Here is a 16,787-nt window from a genome sequence, read left to right on the forward strand (position 1 = left end):
ACAATCAACAACATCATAGCTTGACTCTCTGTCATAACCACTGTAATCACTACCGCCGGTTTCATTACCCACCACCATCATGGTCAACAACATTACCCCTCATGGTCGTCTGGAATGCTCTTCCTTCTTATATTAGGAAACCACTGGAGCTTATGCACTTTTTAATCTAGATTGAAAACTCATTTCTTGAGAACTGATTTTTGTGTTTAGTTTGTTGTCCTTCCCCCGCACCTCCAATTAGAACGGTTGGCTATGTACGGTGTGAAAGAAGTTCAACATATATACATACTTCACCACACCCATCACCCACAGGCATCACCACGACGATCATCACCTTTGTCATCACCAGAAACATACTCATCACTACCATAATCATAAACAACACGTCAACATCACACTAAACCGCTTCACATCGACTAGGCGGCTTGTGTTGCAGCAGCAGATATGTAGCAGCGGGATATACAACGAAAACACCAACAGCAGCAGATTGCACCGCAGAAGTAGATTGTACGGCGACAGCAACATCAGCAGCACAGTTGCTGCTGATGTTGCTGGTGCCCGGCAGCCAATTGTACAGCGGCATTCTGCTGCTTCTGCTACACGAGCCACATGGTCGCAGTGAAATTATTTACTTGGTGATGTTGGCAATGGTGCACAAGCACTATTGACCAAAACAAACTCAGCGCATTCGTCAATGACACCGCCTCGTCTACACGAAGCGGTCACAATCTATGAGCTTTTTCATCTGTACTCACTGGGAACATTTACCGTCTTGTTACATTCCCACTCCCGATTCGTTGTTTGACCCTTGTGGTCTACGGAGACCGGGTGGAAGGGAAGGGGCTACTGAAGCAACAACCGGTGATGAAGTGACACACAGAGCCATACCCGAATTAAAAATCAAATATGAACTAGAAGTCAAGGCTGCGAAAATCTCAAGTCTATGCTAGACAACTATTTAGAAAAGTAATGCATTTGAATCGACACATACTGTTATGGTAATTTTCTCAAACTGTTTTTGAAGTCCCTTCACATCTCAAACGCTCGATGTCCATCACTTAATAATTTAACACGAACAAAGAAGTAGATTAATTGCCTTCACGTAATAAAGGCTTCCATTAGAAGAGGCGTGATAATGACGGCATTTACAGGTTCATAAAAGTCTCCACTATTTTATTCAAAAGATAAAGGTAATGGGAAAATAACAGTGTTGCATCAGTCAGTGAAATATTCAAAAAGGCAAGCTTCTAAAAGGCATCAAAGTGTCTCAGGTGAAATGTCACATGTGCTTTTTATGGATTTTGATGGTTGATGTTCACCTTTAAAATGTAACCATTTGAGACTTTTTAAAAAATATTTGATTTGATAGTTTTACCTTTATAAAGAAGAGCGTATGTCGGGGAAACGGTGGTGCCAGGTGGCTCAAGTGGTAGAGCGAGCTACTCGCAATAGGAGGTTTATGAGTTCAACTCCTGGTTGGGTGTCGACTCAACCCATCATCACTCAGGGGTCGGTTAAATGAGTATCACAGTGTGGTTGCTCTATGGATAGATTTGTCCCCACCATAGCAATGTAGATTTTTTTTTACCACAAGCTTAGGTCTGTAAATGGGAAATGAGCATCACCTCAATGCTCATTGGAGCAGGAAATTACTTTCATTTTTTTTGGTGGGGTGGTGGTTAATGCATTGTACTATGAACCCAGTAACTTGAGTTTGATTCCTGGCCATGGCTAACATCAGTAGTAGGTAATATCTGAACTGTGGGACCCTTCTTGAACTGCTTCTGGACCACTGTGCTGTTGACTTGTGAATTGATTTAGGACCCCTGCAGCCTCTCTAAATTCTATATAATTAACAACATTAACATGAGTTCATTAATTGAAATGTTGTTCCCGCAGTCTCGACAATAAGTAATGCAAAACGATAATTATATATTTTTTGCAAATCAAATTGTGACATGCAGGCTCCAGCGATTCTAATGCTAAACTATCAGACCAAAAACATAACTTTCTTAATCAAATAGTCACTCCCTACAACCATTTTAAAAATATACTTTATTCACATTATGATCCTGATTTTCTCATCTGATTCAGATTTTTATGTAAAAAAGCTGATGAATGGTAGTACACCCCTAACGAGTATATTCTTCGTGAAAAACGGCTATAAACAGAAATTGTTTTCATACGCAGCATTACTTTTGGCAATTCAGCCTGTGGTATATTTGTGTGTGAGCACAGAAATCGGACATGTAATGATTTTAGGATTTTCATTATTTTAATATATTGCTGCTATACCATCGCAACACATAAACCTCTAACCCAATATGAAGTATCTGGTGAACAAGAGCCTACCGAGCGGTCTCGTGAAATAAACTGTGAACTTCGCAAATCAAAATTCACAATTACGTTAACAATACAGTGCTTGCGTACTCGTACCACAGTGTCCAATGTAGCCTTTGACATCTGACCCTACCATCGCCCACTTTATATTTCTGCGAAAGTAAACATCCCAGTTAAAACCTGTGATGTTTTTATGGAGTTTATTTCAGGAATTTTTGCCAAAAAATAAGTAAACAAACCTGGATTTATTTGTTTACGTGCCTGTAAATGCACACACACACATGTGTATGCACTCGTGTGTGTCCATAACCTCTATTATGGATAATATTGGTCGTCAAAGCTTACGTGTTAAACTGACTGGTGTATGTGTGTGCACAGCTATGCATGTCTGGGCATCAGGTGTGCAGCTGTGGCTCCAGAGTTCGGCACAAATCAATTTCTCTAAGTGTCAAGTAAACACAGTGTCAGCATTGCTAATATCGTGAGCTACCATTATATAATTGAATAATCTCAGATTCAAATAAGTATTTTTTCCATCCATCTCTTAATCCAGCAATCCTCTATTGGCAGTCTTTTGCAGCTGCCCAGGCTTGCTGACAGCTGCAGTAAATGTACGTGGTTTTATCACATGCTTTACTGTTACTGCTCACTTTTTAGAAAACAGCAATGCAGTGTAATGGTTTCACAAATATTGAGAGGTTGCCAGCTGTTACTAGGGAGAAAGCACTGGCAGACTCACACACTAGCAATTTCTCCCAATCGCTTCTTTAAGGCTGCATCGCACAGTTAGACACGATTCCAGTCTCATTTTCAATTTTGACCCTGGGCCATTAGTCTGTCAATAGAGTGCGGTGATTTGCTATGTATAATATCAATTTAGTCATTTGCAAGCTCGTGTTCGAATGTGGCAAATTTAGACTCTGACGCTGGCACACAATTGCCACTCTTGGCGAATGACATCGGGGGGTCTTTAATGTCCACTGTGAAGTAGAAAAGCGCCTATCATCGTGGTCATTACGCCCACAGTAATAATTAGGGCGGTCACTGGATTCGAAACGTGAGCCTCCAAGAAGCTGTCATGGTCAGAGTCACACGCAACAATTTGGGACCACTACTATGGCTTATTGCTTTTTGACTGTCAAAGAGTTGTAGCTCCCTCCACCCAAGCCAGTCATTCACAGGGGGTCCATTCCTCCAGAGCAGAAAGGCTCCACGTCCATCTCAATCTGACGCAGCCGGGCGTGACGAGGCCGATCGGCTGGACGCTTGCAGCCACCACTCGGGTCTCACGCCGCCCCTCGACATGAACACCGGGTTGTTCAAGGAACGCGGTGCTAATGTGTACCGTCGTTGATGTGCCGTGTTTCTTTGGGCAGCCCCAGTGCCTTATCGGAGGAGGAAGGTCATTCGGTGGTGGCAACAGCGAGAGGAGTCTTCGACAGCAATGGTGGGGTGCTGAGCTCGGTGGAGACCGGCGTGAGTGTGGTTGTGCCGCGCGGGGCCATTCCTGAAGGCCTGGAGCAGGAGATCTACTTCAAGGTGTGCCAGGACAACAGCATCATCCCTGCACTCGACAAAGAGAAAGGTGCTTTCTTTCCGTCCGTCTCTTTCCGTCCGTGGCTTATTCGTGGATTTAAGAGCAGTGAGATGGGGAATATTTTTCGGCATTAATGCCACCGTCCACAGGATTTGTTTTGATGTTGACAAATGATGTCTGGCGATGTCTTGGCTCTTACTGTGGCCCAAATATGTTGATGGGGAATGCCCTCGGGTACTCAGAAACATTGTGGCTTCCATGCAGTCTTCCCGACTGGACGAGCTACGTTTCTGTATGCACCATCGTTTTCTGTATGCAGCTTGAATGTGTCATCTGTTGAAGCAGTTGAAGAATATGACACATATCGTTTGATGGAGATATTTTATTTTTTCCTCATTCAATATTCTCTGTGTGGTCAAAGTAATTAACGAGGAATTGTGGATAAGCAAGTCTACAGTCGTGCTTTGGTTATCCTATATCAATAATGCTTCGAGGAGCCAAAAATATAAAAATAATTGAAGATCGCTGGACCTGTCTAAATCACACACTCTGTCCAGGTCAGGGCACTCCCCCAACTTCCTATTGCTCAGAAAGCATTGGACCTCCTCCAAGATTACAAGCAGGTTTTGTGATCTCAATTTTCCTACATTTGCCAGCAATATGCCGTCTATAACATTTAATCTTCCTACACGAAAAAAAATCCATTATATTTAGCATATTTTCAATTTTCCCTGGGTTGATATTCTCCGAGAACATATGCTAGGAATTCTTGCAGATCTCTGCAGGCTGTGATTGTGGGTTAAAAATATCTCTTATCAGCTTCTGGTATCAACAAATGTGTCAAATATTAAATTGCCGATGTCTGCGCTGGAATTTAATACATTTAAACACACGTAGGGATTTGTTTGAAAGAAAGGCACAGCCACGGGCCTGTGTGGTCGTGGCTCTTGCCTCATTCATGATGAAGAGGTTTGATTAAAAGAAAATCTAACTTTCCTAATCATGTTTCTTAAATAACATGATAGACGTCTACGGATGTGTGTAGACGTTCAAAACGTTGCTTCGTCGTTGCAGTTGTTACACCGTGAACCAATGTCAGGGAAATACTCAATTGTCACATTGTAACACTTTGAGTGCTTACATTCTGAAAGCTAAATGACCTTGAAGTCGTCTATTTGTAGCTAACTACTGCGATGCAATATTCTACTTAATACATTGATGTCTTTGATGGTCTTGAACTTGAACAACATTGAACGGTTCAACGCATGACTTTGGCAACATGGGTTTAAAATTCATTATTTGGACTTTTTTTTATTGATAATCATGATTTTGTGGAGCATGTGTTGTTGTTCTATGCTCATTTAGGTTAACAATCTGGCACAAAATGGCCATTTCTCACAATCATACATCCCTTGTTGGAGATAAAGGCTGCTTAAAGGGCCCCTTGTGCCTTTTATGTCTGTTATTACAGTCATCAATTAATAGATCTATTCAGTGGTTGCATGCAAATCATGTTAAATAATGCACTTAGAAGTAGTTAATTGGGAAACACATGTACTTGTGATTTAAAGAATGCTTGCTCTCTCAAAGCACAGCAATTATAACTGCACCATGTTTTACAGTTAATAATTGAAAAACACTTCACATTTAATATTTACAATATCTAATGTACAAGTGAGAAATATTGTGAATTAAAGGTGATGGTGGTGGGAGTTGAGATTATTGTGATAAACTCTACTGTATAAGAAGTGACAAAATATTGCCAACATTCGGCAACTGCCTCCGTGTGCTCTGAGCGTAAGCAAAAAACCTCAGGGATCCGCTTGTGCGCAGCTTCCCATGTAATCGGAGTAAGACCTGCAACATGCACCAACATGCATGTCTTCACATCAACCGGTACACTGATTAAATCACCCAGAGCGTCATTTGTGACTCACCATGCACCTCCTCCGATCTGGTTCATTGCATCGCGTGCAAACGCTGCGGCCTCTACTCCAATGGGGAAAACAAAAACTGGTAAATGCCTTGGCCAAAGCTTTGCCCAACATCTTCCGTTAGCTTTTCGGGCAGACGTTTCCAAAGCAGTGGCTCGTCATTTCAACAGCAGGGACCATAGCCCCAGTGACATGCCGGTGGTGACGCGAACCTTGTCTCGATGCCGGCGGGAATAAGGCAAGGTAAAAGGACACAGAAGGCTGCCTCATGTCCAGACTGGATACAGCTCAAACGGCAGGACCGAATGGATGCTTTGCCTTCACTTAAAACCATCGTTATGTTATTAAGCGCGAGATAAACATCTTCCCATTTTTAGGTTCATATGTAGTGTACCGCCTATTGGAGCACGTTTGATTTCTCAGTAAAATTGGACCGCAAGGGCCAAAGAAATGTAAACCTGCTTCCTGCATCCTGCTTTCAAGGATCAGGAATTGAATATATTGTATTCGCTAATCCCTTTGATAACTTATATCTTTATATTCCTTGAGAGTTTCTCTAATCCCATTGAAATGAGAATTGAGGTCAGGAATGCATCACTAAGTTAATTATGCTAATTGTATTCCTATTGAAATGAGAATTGAGCCCAGGAAGGCATTACTAAGTGCATTATGTAAAACATTTTAATCAGGAATATTGCCGTACTTTTTAAGTCTTATCATGCCCCATGGTATACATGTATGTCTCCAACTGTTCACAACTCTACCTCCTTTTAAAAATAGTGCTATTGACTAATATGTTGAGTTTATTACTTTCGATTGAAAGCTTTCGTGACTTCTTGGTTCTTTCCGTAAAGTCACGTAGAAGGGAAGTAATAAAATAATAAAAATAAAACATAATAAAATAATTCTCACGACGTTTCGGCCACAACGCAAGCAGCCGTCCTCAGGTGAAAACCAGGTCTGTCGAGGCGACAGACCTGGTTTTATTTTTATTATTTTATTACTTCCCTTCTACGTGACTTTACCGAAAGAACCAAGAAGATTTATTACTTTCACTTGTGAATCACTGCCAATGCAGTATCACCGAATAACTCGTCCATATACTGTATATCTAAATTGCAACGAATGTGCCTGATATTGTTAGCTGAGCAGAGCTGAGTCTGGTTAATACTTGGTTGCCTGGCAATCGCAGGTGTTGTTATAGACTTGGGCTGTGGGTTGGCTGGGAGACAGCAGAATATAGCAAATGGATTCTTGAATATATCTATGATGAGCTCCTGTGTCTTCGTCCCTTAAATGTGGAGGCTTTCAACAGATAAAGTAACGGTGCAGGCCTAACATGTCTTGTTCATGCCACTAGAAGGGACTCCGCTAGAGGGAGCTCTGTTGGACCACTCTAGCGGGTATTTGTGTCGACTGTTATCTGCTTGCTACAGGTATCCCACGTATAGTGATGGCATTATCATGATTACAATGCAGATCACCGTGATGCCATTTCACTATTTTGCTTCTCAGGCGAGACTCTATTGAGCCCGCTGGTGATGTGTGGGCCTCATGGACTACGCTTCCTCAAGCCTGTGGAGCTGCGATTGCCGCACTGCGCTGCCATGAACCCTGATGGCTGGTCCTTCGCACTCAAGTCCTCCGAGTCCATCACAGGCAAGGATGCGTTCACTCGCTCCCTATCTGAGCTGCAGCTACACATATCTATTCAGGGTCGTCCTGCGCAAACCCTTACTAGGATGGTCTGATAGGAACAGACTAATGCAAAGGATGATGTGAACCACAGTGGGAATTACACATTCCTATGGCAAGTACCAGTCTATCCATAAGATGAGTAGAGGGGGAAGCGTCAGCCTAAACAACATCATGGGGCTAAGGGTTTGAACCTAAAGTGTTGTAAAGGATGTGGGCCATTTACATGTCTCTGTGTGTACTTCCCAGTTTTTTCTACTTCCAAAGAACAATTAAGTTGACCCTTTTATTCCTCTTCCCAGCGACGTAATGAGACTGCATGCCTGGATATTAGAAATATCCACCTTAACAGCTAGTCACACCACAAATTTAATTACTGGGTGTGACCGCCAGATGATTTCATGCAAATTAAACCATTGGACTAGGTAATGAAAGGTCATGAGCATACTGTTTTCTTGATTAAAACATGCTTCAGGAATTTTGGAATCTTTACTTCATAGTATGAATATATAGTTATGCTCATCGTATCCATGTCATATATATATAAAACCGTTGATTGTTATATTCCAAGTAGTATCTATATTTTTACGCAGCTCTTGTGCGATTGTTTCCAAAAGTCACCAATTGTTCTATCATTATACTCACACGAGATACTTTCACTATCACAAGTTAGATCACCTGAAACAAAGACGAAAATTAACACTTTCATTTGTTCTTTTAAAAAGGAAAGTGCCTCTTTTCTTCCTGCAAGCAAATCGTCGTGACAAATCAATGGCTTCTGTCTTCAATACGACCTCTCAGAAAGCACGAGTCTATCTGGTGATTGCTGCCATTTGCCAATGGGTGCTGTATAAACATTGACTGGGGGTTGTTTTTAGCTTTGGCCAGAGGTTCATACTTGCGATTTAAGTTCCCTTGGGGGAGATATAAGAGAAGAAGAAATCACAATACATTATCACAGCCTGACCAAGCATTTCAAGGTGCGGTGCTGTGTTGGTGATCGTGAAAAGTCTTTTTATGAATGCAGTTTAAGAAAAGGATAACGCCTTCCATGCATGTAGGTCACTTGAGCATTTGATAAGTGCGCTAGGGAGAAAATGTATATGTCATAGGGACAGATGGATGGGAAAGCACTGTTCGTTCGGGATATGTGTCCTGCTGGGCAGTTTGGTCCTGCAAGAACTTCAGTTGTTTTTTGTGTGATTTTCATTGCTATTTTAAGCGACTGTCAAACAGTTTTACTTGCCTTACATGTAGAGGTTTTGAAGGTAATACACAGGATACATTTCTCAGACGCATTGCCTTCCTCCTGTGAAATTGTTTACATGGATAACCCATACGAAAGAAAAATAACCCACAGCCTCCTGTAAAAACCTGACATTGGGTTTGTTTTATGAGGTTGTTGAGTGGGTTTTAAATCATAATTCATGCTTCAAATATGATACAACAGAACGCTGATGTCGTCTTTGTCACTGGAGATGAATCTATGTATTCAGATTAAACACTGCCCTCGAGAAAAAAAAATATTTGGTGAGCATCTAAATTATAAAAAGATGTATTTCGATTTAAAGCTTTCGTGACTGCAGGGATTCATATTCTTGGTTATTTCGGTAAAGTCACGTAGAATGGAAATAATAAAATAATAATAAATAAAACATAATAAAATAATTCTCACGGCGTTTCGGCCACAACGCAAGCAGCCGTCAGACTCTGTCTTCTCGACAGACCTATTCTTCACCTGAGGACGGCTGCTTGCGTTGTGGCCGAATCGTCGTGAGAATTATTTTATGTTTTATTTTATTATTTCCATTCTACGTGACTTTACCGAAAGAACCAAGAATATAAAAAGATAGTTTTTGAGATATGAAATGGCTTTCATAGGATCCTATGAATGTGCTGTTTAATAATTGTTTTCAGAGTTAATATAGTTATTTGTTTACAATTTTTTTGTGGTATTTTTTATTTTACCAAAACAAAGAACATCACATTCGTACCGGAAGAATGCACGAGTTCATCCTGAATGCATATTGATCCAATGAAGCATTTTGACATTACGTAGTTTGGTAGTTTCGTAGGAAGACAATGTATTATAGTTTCAACAATGCAACTTTTCAATAAATAAATAAATGGACATGTTGTAATTACATTCACATTTTATGGAAATGTGCCTTGAGGTGTATATTTTTAAGTTGACATTTGAATGTAATCATAATGTGCCCTTACAGCTGTGCCTAAACAAATAAACAGCGCAAGAAAAATAATGTAATAAATGCAACATCCCATATATATATCCAGCTGGTTTGCTATTGCGTGCTAAGTAATGTGGTATTTACAAATGTCGTGCACAATATTTCGTGACATTTTCCTCTTGTGTCTGTGCAGGTGACCCGAGAAGATGGCATAACATGGCCTTGCCAGGGGATCCCAACTACAACGTTGGCGCCAACAGCGTCTCTGTGCTCATTGACCACTTCTGAGGAATTAAGGCCGTCCGAAACTCCCCCCCCCCTTCCCCCCCGTTACGTTCAACACACTTTAACGCGGCACCATCGTTGGTGGGGTCATCGCCCTTTCAAAAAGGTTTTTGTACTGTGAAGAGAGAGACCCTTTTGACTCTTAGAAGGAATATTGCATCATCAACTTGAATTGGGGTCCCTTTTTTCTAAACCACACGATTTCTAACGTGCTGTAGATTTTCTAACGATGCATCGTTTATATATTGAGACTTCAAGTGCACCACGAAGTCATACAAGCAACACCGTTGGGTCGTTTATCCGCATTTGTGCATATATTAGTTTTAGTTTTGAAAGTTTCCAGTATATTTCAAAAACACACACAGTATTATGTTTTGCTTCGTCCAGTCGACATGTTACATATATAAATACCACAAGTATTGTTTATATTTCATCTTCTCTAAATGGTATTGAATGCCTCAATTGCTTACACTTCTTGTGCTGTCTGAAATGGTACGTTTAAATAGAGTTTGGTGGTACTTAGAGCTACGATGTTAAATGCTTGAATTGGACACACTCAGGCACCGCAAATCTTTACACTGTCTTTTTATATAGCAGTTATAGCGAATGCTTTCACCCGTCATTTCTTACAGCTATTCACAGTCTCAAACAAAGCAGAACAGTATGGCCACGCTGTACATACTTTGAGAGAAAAAAAGAAAGTATATCAACTCTAGATATTTATCCTTAAACCTTTATTTTAGAATCGGTCATAACTGGAGATGATTGAGGCAAAAGTAGCACTCGTGCAACGTACAATCAATGTACATAAACAAAACCCACTATAACAGTGACATTTTGACTCTTGAAGGATATTTTACATTGGTTTTCTGTCAATATCAATACAAATGCCTTATACATTTTATAACACGAATGGGGTGTTATGTTTTATACTGCAAACAAGTGACCTGTGCAAGGTTGTTTTTTATATAAAGAAATATGACAATTTTCTTTTTTCGAATTACTTTCTTAAGTCTTTTTTTGACGGCTACCGTTAAGTGATGATTCAGTGGCGCTTGAATTGACACCAAGTCTAAATCATAGTTGATTTGTCCATTGTAGTGAAGGTAAGTGAAGCCAAGTTATTTTGTATGCATTTGCACCATCCACATGTTACGTCATCGTCGTTATAGTTTGCGAAATACTGGTAAAATGGAAAGTCGATTCCCTGCTGTTTGATACAAACTGTACAATTCATTCTATTGTACTGGCCCCATGGACTTGTTTCTCGTTATGACAAAACTAAATAAAAAATATATCTGCCTGCTTTTGAAGAAAAAAAATACATAGCAATAGTAGTTTATCATGGAGATCTTTTTACAGTTGCCCATGATGACAGAGCAATAAGTAATGAACATGAAGCCACATGTTGTGACTTAAATGAAGTGATTTAGACTCTGCATGCTTTATCTTTAAACGGAATCCCAGAGCACTGTTTGTAAAGCTCAACAATGCTAGATTGATGTTTTAACTATTCTCAATATGCAACTCTGAGCATAGGCCCCCAGTTATGGCAGTCGAGGTTGACAGTATTAGTTTCCTGTAGCTATAGCAGCATCCACAGACTTTATCAGTATTTCTTAAAGCAGTATTTTAAGATATGTAAGCACGGGACAGCTTGTGAACAATGTAAGCTGTTGCAGATTGTTACACCTTTGTGTCATTATCAAAGAATAAACATATTTGTGCACAAATTGTATTTGCGTCTTAAAAGTCTCATCACTACGTTTTTTTGCCAAAAACACAGCAGCAATTTTTTTATGTAGCGATAGAATAAATTTATTTTTTCCCCAGAGAGAACGTGCACACACATTGTCACACGTAATGTCCACTGTGTAATAATTTCCATTCACGTATAGCGCTGAGCAGACTGGATGTTATATTACGACATTAGATGTAAGGGCAAACGTTTCTTGGAAACGCCTTCATTGTAATGAATGTAAACACCGAAACAGCAGCAGGCCCGTGCATGACACAGGCATTTATTGTAGCAAACGTTTGAAAGCAATAAGTTTCGGAAAAAGCAATTCTATTCCTGACGAGCCGTATTTATAAATATTTGTCATGTGTTCCAACACGTGTTTTTTTAGCTGCTGCTGCTGCTGCAACCAAAGACATGAGGCGATGCAGCGCACGGTGAAACTGGTTGGGCGATGTATACCCGCTGCAAGCAATGCTTAGTCGTATTTTAAAAAAAGCGCACAACATTGTTTCGAGGGAAACTTATGTTTGCGTATCATTGAGTTTTTTTTTGCTTTTCTGGGTTCAAAAGTTGTTTGTTTAATATGACGTTATGAATTTTAAGCCGTTCGGAATATTTGAAATATAAGGAATTATGATATTTCATATTACAGTGCTTAAGGGCCGTCCATAAATGACGTCACGCGATTTTGGACGATTTTTGACCCCCCCCCCTTCGTCACACGGCGTCACTAAAAGTCAGACCCCCCCTCAAATATGACGTCACAACGCTTTGCCCCCCCCCCCCCAAATTAAAACATGCTTCAAATCGCTTTAAACTATTGTCATTGTAGTGCATATTTAATGTGGCGCAGCACTTTGATGTAGGATAAAACATGTATTCAATGTCTAATTAAATAAAACGTGTTTATATTTAAAGTTGCGCATTTTGATGTGACGTCACATTTCTCAAACCCCCCCTCCCCCTCGTCACACATCGTCACAAATGTCTGACCCCCTCCCTAGGGGCGTGACGTCATTTATGGACGGCCCCTTACATGCTTTACGTTTTGGCTACAACGTGTGCAGTGTGCGCTGTTTAAATCCCGTTAGCGCAGCAGTTGTTCATGTTGCAGAGGTGCTCCCCAGAGTGTGATGGTCAGCACACTGGGACTTGCCGGCTCAACCCCCCAGAGCTGCAGTTGACATAGCGGGCAAGTGTATTTTGATTCGTCACGCTCGCTTCTGTCCACCCAAGTTCTATCTAAGTTGGCCCTTAATCTAGCATCGGTTTTTTTCACATTGCTACCTAATGCGGAACACGCCCGGTACGTCTTCACCTTCACGAGTGCATCAACTTACATCTGCAAGATTCTGGTGTAAGGAACACGTTGCACAGCAGCGCTGTGAGGTGCTTTTATTGTTTGTTTTTGCTGCTAAAGTGAAGCGTGCCAATGACGGCTTCAGTTTCATGTATTAGGTATAACCCTTTACACTATGAGACCTTTACCTATGTACCAGTTGAAAGGATACAAACCTATCAGGTATAACCCTGTGAGCCATGCGGCTCTTGACTCGGGTGCAACCGCAACAAATAAAAACATGAACAAGAAACATCTTAAAGTGACAACACACAACAGAAAAATCCAGGGAAAATACGCTTATTTACACTGTTGCGTGTTCGCCGTAATTAATGTAAATGCTTAAGAAATACTATTCTAGATAGAGTGTATCCCTAAATTGCAGCTTTTCCCCTGTGGCTTCGTTTGAACAAAAATAGTATTTAATTGTTAAATTACTCCCACTTACTCAAGAAAATGTAATTGCCAACAATTAGGAGAAAGTCAATATATTGGTTTATCTATTATTTGATTTTACAAAAGTGAAAGTGCAAAATCATTAATCACAACTTCCAACCCATGCACTAATTGATGACGAAAAAATAGAGTCGTGCCAACGCTCATTAAAATTAAGAGCCACTGTTTACGTCTAAAAATGCATGAGCAGTAGTGTACTATCTTTGCCAGCCCACGTGGGAAAAGTAATTATGCAATAAAAGTAACAATCTTGATTTGAAGCTTGCGTGACTGCAGGAATTCATACTCTTTGATTCTTTCGGTAAATTCACGTTGATAGAAAAATAGCTAATAGATCACGACGTCTCGATAGCAACACACGCCATCGTCTTCAGGTGAAACAATACTGCAGGCGGACTGCTATCGAAACGTCGTGATCTATTTGCAATGTTTCTATCTACGTGAATTTACCGAAAGAACCAAAGAAAGTAACCTCACTGTGCATTGGTTGAGGCGCACCGTGTTCGCCCAAGCACCTGCAGCTAAAATGAATAAATGCAGTAAATGTGTAACAATATCGTATAAATTTCGATTTAAAGCTTTCGTGACTGCAGGGATTCATCTTCTTTGTTCTTTCGGTAAAGTCACGTAGAAGGGAAATAATAAAAGAATAAAAATAAAACATAATAAAATAATTATCACGACGTTTCGGCCACAACGCAAGCAGCCGTCCTCAGACGCTGTCTCCCCGACAGACCTGGTCTTCACCCGAGGACGGCTGCTTGCGTTGTGGCCGAAACGTCGTGAGAATTATTTTATTATGTTTTATTTTTATTATTTTATTACTTCCCTTCTACGTGACTTTACCGAAAGAACCAAGAAGAAAAAGTGTCGTATAAATGCGATAATTTATACGTCCTCTGGTCTAGCACTGTTTGAGACGAGGCTCAATAGAAAGATGTGTCTGGTGTGGACCAATCAGTTTCAAGGACAATGCATATATTATCAGAGTATGTTTTTGTTGGCATTCTGACCACAAGTATTGTGGGTAATGCACACATGATTCCTTGTAAAAAGGTTTCAGTTTTGTTGGCAGAAAAAAGGGGAAAACCCTATTCTTATATGTTGGTACTGGCAAAGGAGGTCCCATAATGTTATATGTAATCAGTCATGCATACAGTATAAATTAAATGTTAAATATATGTACATTCCTCCTCTTGGTTCTTTCGGTAAAGTCTACGTGACTTTACCGAAAGAACCAAGAGGATGAATCCCTACAGTCACGAAAGCTTTAAATCGAAATATATGTACATTATATATACATTTTTTTCCTATATGACAGTTGACAGCCTCCACACATATCAGTCAACCTACATATATGTGGCGATTTTGTACCCCTTACTCCGAGAAGTATTCCTAATACAATGGGCAGGCTGTGTCGTGTTTCATATTGAATGACTAAACTGCAACCAATGAAGGTTTTGTAAATTCCACGGAACTCTGCTTAATCGAGATGAACCATATGCACAGGTTTCTTCTGCCCTACATCTAAATCTAATTCATAAATTGACGTCGTGTATTTCCCTTTCACAAGTTCCAATGCATTAAAAGGATGCATCTCTGAAGTCTATAGTACCGTAACGTGATTGGAATGTGCTCGTGAATTCCTATTACACTTGACACGTGGAATCAATGAATTCGAGGTATGTGAAGATGCTGGGGCCTGTGGAAGGAAGGAATGAAAATCTGTTGATGTACAATGACACATCAAGCGATATGGCAATTCCCTATTGAAATACGCTGGATTTCACAACGTTGCATACCTTCCCTGCTTTATACTCCCTGTTCTAGGATGCTTTAGACATTCCAGCACGATCTAGAGATTTGCGATATTTGTATAACTTAGGAGGCTCTTTAGCCGACAATTTGTTAAGTTCTCAGATTTCTATTCCCCATTGCCATACGAAAGCACCTGGGCAATGCCAAATTAAGAGCGGTCATTTGACTCACAAAATGTCAGTCAATTGCATTTCAACATTCAAAGTTGCGACAGGTGTGCGTATAACATCGCGCTTACCGAAAACGACAGTGGCCACATTTTGAACGCTTGATCTTAAAGCACATGCATTTTATGCGATCGCAACTAATTTCACTGGCTTACCACTCAAAACCGATGAGAACACCCAAGCGTCATGCGCCATCGAGTCAGTGTGAGCACGACAATGATAACGATGTGTGTTGGATGAAGCACACTTTACACCCTCAAGCGTCTCGGAGCGATACCACGCGATAAGCGACTTGCAACACATCTCGTATATGTTGAAAGGGCAACACCACCGATGGCAGCTGTCCCCTGTGGGCACCGCGTGACGCGGCACCCGGACTGCAAACCGCCATTGGTCTGCCGCTACGGTGCGGATGATTGCCACGTGCAGTGCGGGCAAATCTTTTTCGAATTTGGGATATTTTGAAATAACGACACCGGCAAAAAAAAATTGGCCTTCACGTTGCGAATGATGTCGCGGGATCTTTAACGTGCCACGTGTGAAGCGGGCAGCGTGAGGTGCATTGTGGTTACTGCTACCCGGAGTAATAACCAGGGCGGCCAATGGGGGTCGAACCGCGGACACCTCTGCGACGAATGCGCTTGTCACTGCCCCAGTTCGAGATGCAAAGCGTGGTCCAGATATATTGTGGCAGTTGATTGACATGTGCGTGGATATTTAGTTGATTATTATTTTCTGCTATATTTCATATGCACCCTAGCAGCTTTCATCATCAGGGTACAAATAAATACAACATGACAGAGCTTCAGACTAATTTAATCAGCCAGGTGTTACACAATAGCAGACCCCAGGCAAAATGAAATGTTGCACGCTTAGTTACGCAAGAACTCGTGTTCTCGCACATTTGCGCTTGAAATCTGTTTATTCTTTCTTTGTTGTATTTTTTTGAGTAGGGACAATAACAGACTCTTTGTATGCTCTTGCAACAAAACGGGTGCTTTCGACTTTGAAAATGTAAAGCGTCACCCAGATAATTCTGCTACGAAACTAGATTCGAAGCTTTCGTGACTGCAGGAATTACTCCGTGGTTGTTTCGGTAAAGTCACGTAGAAAATAAAATCAAATAATAATGGAAATCGACGCGTCGATTGCGACACAAGCAACCGTCATCAGGTAAGAATGAATGAGAAAAAATATATATATTCCAAGAACACACGATGAGATGTTACTATCCTTTGTGCAAGCACTTCCAAGAGTTCATGAACAGTGAGCCTGGTGAAATTTGG

At 40.7% G+C, this 16,787-nt stretch overlaps 1 protein-coding gene across 5 annotated transcripts in view; it reads left to right on the top strand.

Annotated features, from left to right (window-relative positions):
• TJP2 (tight junction protein 2) overlaps nucleotides 1–16,787 on the top strand; it is a 389,609-nt gene that overhangs the window by 193,482 nt on the left and 179,340 nt on the right. For 4 of the 5 annotated variants that reach the window (XM_078862275.1, XM_078862278.1, XM_078862276.1 and 1 more), the window contains 3 exons: nucleotides 3,717–3,925; nucleotides 7,327–7,470; nucleotides 9,889–11,716. The exons of the other annotated variant lie outside the window; for it this stretch is intronic. In XM_078862275.1, coding sequence (XP_078718401.1) covers nucleotides 3,717–3,925; nucleotides 7,327–7,470; nucleotides 9,889–9,983 — 448 coding nt within the window. In that variant the 3' untranslated portion in view covers nucleotides 9,984–11,716. Of the gene's footprint in view, nucleotides 1–3,716; nucleotides 3,926–7,326; nucleotides 7,471–9,888; nucleotides 11,717–16,787 lie in introns of those variants that run through there. 5 annotated transcript variants of the gene reach the window in all.

This window comes from Lampetra fluviatilis, chromosome 13, assembly GCF_964198595.1.
Source record: "Lampetra fluviatilis chromosome 13, kcLamFluv1.1, whole genome shotgun sequence".
NCBI lineage: Eukaryota > Metazoa > Chordata > Hyperoartia > Petromyzontiformes > Petromyzontidae > Lampetra > Lampetra fluviatilis.